Genomic DNA, 7869 nt, shown 5'->3' with positions numbered 1-7869 from the left:
ATCCTGGCTCTATTTGATTTTGGACTCCTGCTGTGAGATTGGGATATTTGGGAAGTTAAGGTTTTAGTTTAGTAACATAGTTTAGTTAGTTTTAAAATAAGACTAAGTAGATCCCTGAACCCTTATTCCTTTCCCTTTCCAAACAATAAAGCAGATTTATTTATGTTTTCCTCTTGTATTTCCCTTACCCCAAATCCTACCTTAATACCTCCTTATCTTAAGTGAGATTAAAAATGAATAAATGCTCAAAGTATTTCTTATATAGGATTTAATGATAATAAAATGAGTAAGAAAAGGTTTCAGTCAAGTGAGCAGAGCACAGAGCCAGAGACCCACACCTGTCGAGCTTTACCAAAAACCCAAGCTCAAAAAGAGCCCTGCAGCATGGATCTCAGCCAAATTTGCCTTCTAAGCCTCCGTACGTAAATAAAAGGATGCTGGGTAAATGTAGTTCAGGTGTAGAAAATTTCTATTTGCACACTTAGGAGATTCATTTCCAAGATCCAGATGCTCAATGAACAACAACAACAAAAAAAAAAAAACCACACACACCAAAGGCATATTTGGAAACCAATCGCAACTTTAATTCAATGTAGAAATAATTAATTTCTAACAATAAATATAAAAAATAATAAATTAATGTCACCAAAAAAAAATAACCCATAAAACATCAACCTTGCAAAGATTAACACTGACAGACTAGTGACCATCATTGAGGGGAGTAAGGCAGGAGGCCGGAATAAACGGAGAGGGAGGAAAAGGAAGACCATCCCTCGGAAGTCAGAGCATCTGACTGTGCAGCCTGGCCAGCCTGTTTCCTCCCAGACTCAGGAATGTCAGAAATAGGACCCTCCCATCCCCCCACTGTCTCCCCCCACCCCCAGCAGGGTCCCACACAAACACACTCTCTATGAAGTACAAAATATATAAAATAAAAATACTACCCAATGAAAACTTTCTAGGCGACAGCCAAACAGGACTTTGGGCTGGAGAATGAGAGGAAAGTGGGAAGGGATGGTCCAAATTACAGAGAATGGGAGAGGACGAGGAAGAGGGATACCCAGGCTCCTCAGTCGGTTTGTCTATCCGTCTGCGGTCTGGTCTCCATGGTGCTGTTTGGGTTTTTAACTTTTCAAGAGTTCAGGCTCTGTTCTCTTATAAAGAGTGAATGGGGATGGGGTACCTTTCCCCCATGGTGATGGTCGAGACCTGGACCACCCCCTCCCCACTGCCTTATGGGCAAAAAAAGCCCACAAAGCAGTTTTGAAAATGCCACAAGAGTCAATGGGTTTGTTTTCCCCAAAGATAGATACATTTAAGTGCTTGATGCCCATCAAGGTCGAGGCCCTTTCTCAGAGACACAGAACCAGTCTGAAGAAAAGCCTCAAACAGGCTGTTGCGCCAGTAGTAATCCGGCCTGGCGGAGGGGCATCAGACACCCCAAGCAAGGGGTTAGGAAGCCCTTGTACATTGAAGCCCGGGCGGCATCCATGAGGAACTTCCTGTGTCTGACGAAGAGAGCGCCCAGGGTCCAGGAAAATAATGCAGAGGCCCGGAAGATGGCGAAGCCCTCTCCTTACGTAGCAGCCAGTTTTCCTCCAGGAGGGAGGAGGCCATGGTTTGTTTTCATTCTGAGTTTCTTCAAGTATTTTCCATTTGTGGAGGAGAATGGAGGGGTTGCGGGGCACAGGAACATCTTTCCTCCCTGGGCCCATCCTCCGGTCCTACACTGGGTAGCTCCACTCAGATGGGGATCCCCACGGTGTTCACTTGCTCCTTAAGACCCAGGAGGCTGTAGGCAATTCGTTTCTGGTGGCCAGGCAGGCGGACCCCGATTCTCTTGATGTCGCTGTTCAGGAGGGAGGGAGAGAGGGAGAGTTAGGGACTGGAGGGAGGGAAGGAGGGAGAGTTAGGGACTGGAGGGAGGGAAGGAGGGAAGGAAGGTTTGGAAGAGAAGGAGAAGTGGGAACTGGAGGGCAAGAGGAGGATTTAGGGAGCTGTGGGAGGGAGGTGGAGGTTGGGAGTAGAGGGAGGGGGAGAGGTAAGGTAAGGGACCTGTGGGAGGGAGAGAGGGAGTGTTATGGTACCACAGAGAACCATAGACCTTTAGAACCAGGAGAGATTTTAGAGCCCATAATGTCAGAGCTGGAAGAGGTCTTAGAGAATCACAGTTGGCACAAGAGTCTTAAAATAAAGAATGCTGGAGGTGAAAGAGAACTCAGAACAAAGGATGTATGTCAGAGCCAGGAGAGACCTTAGACCATAGAACAGCAAACCTTCAGAAAGGAGAGTCTCAAAGCCTAGAGGAACCTTACAATGCAGTGTTACATATGGAAGGAACCTTTAAGCAGAGAAATTCAAACCCTGGAGAGACCTTAGAACTCAGAATGTTGGAGCCAGGTGGGACCCTTAGAACATGAAATGTCAGAGGTTAGAAGAACCTTAGAATATAGAATGTCAGAGCTTGGAGAGACCTTAGAACATTGAACGTTGAAGCTCAGTGGGACCTTTGAACATAGAAGAAATAGAACTTCTGAGCTGGAAGGGACCATGGAAGGCAGATTATTTGAGATGGAAGGGGTTGTAGAATAGAAAATGTCAGAACTAGAAGGAATCTTAGAGAATATCTAGTCAAACCCCATTATTCTTTGGATGAGGGGAAGTGGCATCATTTGGGCTCCTTCAGTGATCACCAACACTGATTTCAGATAGCTATTTCTACTGAATAACAAACTGGGAGAAACTTGGAGGGATGGGAGGGAGAATTATTTGAATGTCTCCTTATGTGGCTGGGATGACTGGTGGCCCAAAGCAGGGGATGCCCAAGGGAGTTGCCCAAGCCCTTCCACCCCTAGATGTCACCACTCAAGGCGTGGTTTCCCAGAATGAGTCTCAGTGTCTCCCCAACTTGCCTTCACTCTATCCAGTGACCTCAGAGCACTTAACAGGAGCAACAAAGCTTCCCAGTTTCTCCCTGGGGCATTTCCCTCTAGCCCCTATACAGGGAGACAGAAGACATAGAAAAAAGACCCCTGGCTCATCACCCAGGCTCCCAGAGATACTCAGGTCTTGGTCTGGAAAACTCAACAGTCTAGTTCCCTATGAATGATCGGCTGTAACTCTTCATCTTCCCAAAAGGGTCTTGGCCTTCTCCCAGCTCCCCCCCTCTCCGTATTCCTGTTTTTCCCTCCCCCCATGTACAAACCTGCCCATGCTCCCCCAAACCCCAAGAGAAGATCTTTTATTATGGTCTTTGTTAGACTCCCCTGCCGCCATCATCACCCACCAGCCCCAAACAGATGAAAACACCCAAGTTTTTATGGGACCAGTCTCTGGGTCGTTAAAGGAGCTAATTATATGGTATTTGCTTCTATTTGCATCTCTTAAGACATGATTTTCCCACAGGCTTTGGGAGCTACCAGAGAGATGTGCTGAGCAGAGAAAAGCAGACCCAGACTTGAGGACAGAGAAGATCTAAGGTTAAGGGTGGCCTGTCCCATCCCAGAACTACAGTTGCCTTCCTAGAGGAAAACCAAGGCCTCAGAATACATGCCACTCCTTTCCTAAATGCAATTACCGCTATTTAGAAAGAACTGTTGGCAGGGATCTTCTCAGAACCTGTATCTAGAGCTGGAAGGAATTCTAGGGACCAACTTGTTCCATGCTCTCATTTTACAGATAAGGAAACTGAGGTGAAGTGACTTCCCCAGAGTCACACAGGAAGGAAGCCTCAGAGATGAGATTTGAACCCAGGTCCTCTGATTCCAGAGTCATGACACACATTAGGGAGGGGAGTCTGCTTTGTCTAAATGGAGTGTATCTCCTAGTGCCTAGAATAGAGATCTTTATACACAGTTGGGGCTTCATAAATAATTCTCTAAATGAATTGAACTTCCTATTGATGGAATCACAATCATAGACTAAGAAGTGACTTAAAGGTCCTCTTGGTCCAACCATCATGGTGATGAGCAGGGCAAAGTCTGGGTGATTTGGGTCACATGATTTCTCATCCATGGGTCTCCTCTTTTGTACAATGAGGGAAATGGATAAAACAGAATTTTAGATTCCCTCCAAGCTCTGAATTTCCATATTCTATGGTTCTTCTGAGCTCTGACATTCTATGTTCTAAGGTTCTTCTCAGTTCTGACATTCCACATTCTAAGGTGATTTTTTTTTAGTTTAGATATTCTGAGACGTTTATGTGATGGAGACAAGTAACAAGGATCCAGATGCTCTTTCTTGAATGCTCCTGACTTCCCCACCTTTGCTACCCTAAGCACTTCAATGCCATTTCTATAGGAAAGCTATCCTGACTCTTGTCCTCCTCTTTTTCCAGAGACAAGGTTGGAGCCTCAAACCTACTCCAACTTCACGTCTAAGGGTCTATTCATCCCTAGACCCTGGGCTGGATTTCCTAGGGAATTGGTGCCCACTCTAGACCTGCTCTCAATCGCCCTATCCCGGATCTAGCTAAGTTTATATCTTGTCTTGAGTTGTTGGTCAAGAACCCTGCAGTCAGAGAAGAATGAGTCAGGAGATTCCAGGCTTACTCAGAGCCCTATCCAAACAGGAGAGGGGGAGGCGAGCTTTGAAGAATTTCTTGAATTTAATGAAATACTTTCACTTTAAAAGACCCCAAACTCATCAAACCAAGTGATGACTGTTCATGGGAAATTGATTAGCAAAGAGAACCCAGAGCTATTGGGAGATTCTTTCTGGAGGGTATATTTCCTTGAAACCTTTCTCTGTTGACTCCTTGGGACAGGAATTGTCTTTTTTCCCCATTAGAGGGAGGTAGGATAGTTTCTCTTCCTCTCACAGACAGGATTTGGAGAAAAGAAAAAGGGGAACCCTGGTGAACATCAGGAGAAAGATAAGCATTGAATGTTAGATCTCAAAGAAACCTGTCAGAGATGGAAGGAGTCCTAACAGCATAGAATGTCAGACTGGGGGTCTTAGATATCACCCAGCCTAAGCCCCTTATTTTTATAAAGGCAGGAACTGAGGCACAGAGAAAGAGGCGATGCCTCGCCCCTGGACGAACAGCCCCAGGACCTCTCTGTAGAAGTTACTTCACTGGGAAAAGTGGGGGAAATATTATATATTACTGTTTATTCATTATTAATTTTAAGTATTCTAAGTTATTATGTATATATATATATTCCTCCAGCTCTATCTCTTCCAGAACACTGTCTCCTCTCCTTAATCTAATTTTCTGCCCCATCTCCACTCCCCCAGTCTCCCCAGCCTGTCTCCTCCCCTTCTCCCCCCACCCCAAGCTGTTTCCCACCACAGGCAATCCCTTGGGGAAGGAGTGCTGAGACCGAGCAGGGTCCACTTCCAGCTGCCTGGTCAAGCGGATGACTTGAGTGGCTTTCCTGGGTGTCCCCAGAGGAAGCATGTGGACCAGTCCAGATCCAGGATCCAAGACTCTAGCGGTCCCCTCTGACCTCATCAAGTGCTTTCCAGATCCCTCCTGGGGCCTGTTTTCCAGGCTAGGGGCCTATTCTCATGAAGACCTCTGACCTCTCCGAAATTGAGCTGCTTAAATAATCATTTATTTTTAGACCCAAAAGGCCTCGAAGGGTAATTTTCCCCCTTCTGGGGTGGGGTAGCAGAATTCTCCCCCGACCAGGTTCCACCCTGCAAAGGAAGCTGGCCCCAGGGAGAAGGAATCTATGCATGGCCCCGTTCCCAAGTGCCTGGCCATGCCATGCCGGGAAAGGCCCCCAAACCCCAAACCAGAGAGAAGGGCGCAACTCCTCCAAGATGTCCTGACAAGGATCCAAAGCCTGAAGCTGTCAGGAACCTGGCCAGGACTTGGGAAGCTTAGAGGGAGAAGGAGCAGAGAATTTAATTTGGAAACGGGAACAGAGAGAGAGAGAGATGGGCAGACAGCCGCAGAGAGACAGGGACGGAGATCGAGAGGCAAAGGAGATACAGAGAAAAAGAGGCATTTTCCAGGAATGGACCCTGGACCATTTTAGTTCTGAATCAGAGGGACAAAAGGTAAAATTTACAGTTCAGAGAGATTGTAGGAATCATCTAGTTCAACCTGCTCTCATTTTACAGATGGGGAAATCGAGGTCCAAAGAGCATAAGTAATTTGCCCAAGAGCACACAGCTAAAAAGTATCAGGGGCAGGATTTGAACCCAGGTCTTATGAATTCACTCTATCATGATGACAGCCAGAGCACCTAACAGATCTGGTCTCCCTCCTCCTCCCTTGGTACCTCTGAGAGAGCAGAAGCAAGAAACAGAAATGGGGGGAAAGAGAAGCTTTGTTTCACTGGATAGCTTGGAGGGGGCAGGAAGGTAGGGAGGGGCTCAGGGATGGGGAGCAGGCATTAAGCCTGGCCTCAAACAACTCAGAAACCAGATGAAGCCGGTTTCCCCAGTCACAGCCTCTGCTCATGGCCCTGCTCCAAGCTCTGTTCCCTGAACCACTTCCCCTGTGGGCTAGGGCAGCCTCTGAGACTGGAGACAGGAGAAGCCGAGGAGATGGAAAGAAACTGGACTTGGGACAAGAGCATCTGGGTTCTGGACTCAGCTCCAAGATGAATTAGCCCCGTGACTCTGGGCAAATCATTCCACTCTCAGCCCTTTACTTTCTTTCCTCTTCTGCAAATGACTAGAAAAGCCCCTAAAGTTCCTTCACAGCTAATATCCTGTATTCTGAAGATCCCTTTGACTGTGGCACTGCATTCTAAAGTCCTCCTGGCTCTAGTATTTTGTGTTCTAAGGTCTCCCAGCTCTGATATTCTGTTCTAAGATCCTCCCAGCTCTGATATTCTGCTCTAAGGTCTCTCCCAGCTCTGACATACCCTGTTCTAAGCTCTCTCCCAGCTCTGACATTCTCTGTTCTAAGGTCTCTCCCAGCTCTGACAGTCTCTGTTCTAAGGTCTCTCCCAGCTCTGACATTCTGTGTTCTAAGGTCTCTCCCAGCTCTGACATTCTCTGTTCTAAGGTCTCTCCCAGCTCTGACATTCTCTGTTCTAAGATCTCTCCTAGCTCTGACATTCTGTGTTCTAAGGTCTCTCCCAGCCCTGACATTCTCTGTTCTAAGGTCTCTCCCAGCCCTGACATTCTCTGTTCTAAGGTCTCTCCCAGCTCTGACATTCTCTGTTCTAAGCTCTCTCCCAGCTCTGACATTCTCTGTTCTAAGGTCTCTCCCAGCTCTGACATTCTCTGTTCTAAGGTCTCTCCCAGCTCTGACAGTCTCTGTTCTAAGGTCTCTCCCAGCTCTGACATTCTCTGTTCTAAGCTCTCTCCCAGCTCTGACATTCTCTGTTCTAAGCTCTCTCCCAGCTCTGACATTCTCTGTTCTAAGCTCTCTCCCAGCTCTGACATTCTCTGTTCTAAGCTCTCTCCCAGCTCTGACAGTCTCTGTTCTAAGGTCTCTCCCAGCTCTGACATTCTCTGTTCTAAGCTCTCTCCCAGCTCTGACATTCTCTGTTCTAAGGTCTCTCCCAGCTCTGACATTCTCTGTTCTAAGGTCTCTCCCAGCTCTGACAGTCTCTGTTCTAAGGTCTCTCCCAGCTCTGACATTCTCTGTTCTAAGCTCTCTCCCAGCTCTGACATTCTCTGTTCTAAGCTCTCTCCCAGCTCTGACATTCTCTGTTCTAAGCTCTCTCCCAGCTCTGACAGTCTCTGTTCTAAGGTCTCTCCCAGCTCTGACATTCTCTGTTCTAAGGTCTCTCCCAGCTCTGACATTCTCTGTTCTAAGGTCTCTCCCAGCTCTGACATTCTGTGTTCTAAGGTCTCTCCCAGCCCTGACATTCTCTGTTCTAAGGTCTCTCCCAGCTCTGACATTCTCTGTTCTAAGCTCTCTCCCAGCTCTGACATTCTCTGTTCTAAGGTCTCTCCCAG

General features: G+C 47.1%; 1 protein-coding gene across 3 annotated transcripts in view; it reads right to left on the bottom strand.

The window, feature by feature from the left end:
* Positions 1–560: 560 nt before the first annotated feature.
* The window catches only part of EPHA2 (EPH receptor A2), a 45310-nt gene continuing 38001 nt past the window's right edge, over positions 561–7869 (bottom strand). For 2 of the 3 annotated variants that reach the window (XM_056795721.1, XM_056795720.1), the window contains one exon: positions 561–1849. In XM_056795721.1, the coding sequence (XP_056651699.1) occupies positions 1744–1849 (106 nt within the window). In that variant the 3' untranslated portion in view covers positions 561–1743. Of the gene's footprint in view, positions 2056–7869 lie in introns of all 3 variants that reach the window. The other variant, XM_056795719.1, reaches the window with a different exon arrangement.

This window comes from Monodelphis domestica, chromosome 4 (genome assembly GCF_027887165.1).
Source record: "Monodelphis domestica isolate mMonDom1 chromosome 4, mMonDom1.pri, whole genome shotgun sequence".
Classification (NCBI taxonomy): Eukaryota; Metazoa; Chordata; class Mammalia; order Didelphimorphia; family Didelphidae; genus Monodelphis; species Monodelphis domestica.
Note: the sequence above shows the minus strand (reverse complement) of the source record. Positions and strands in the feature narration are given on the sequence as shown.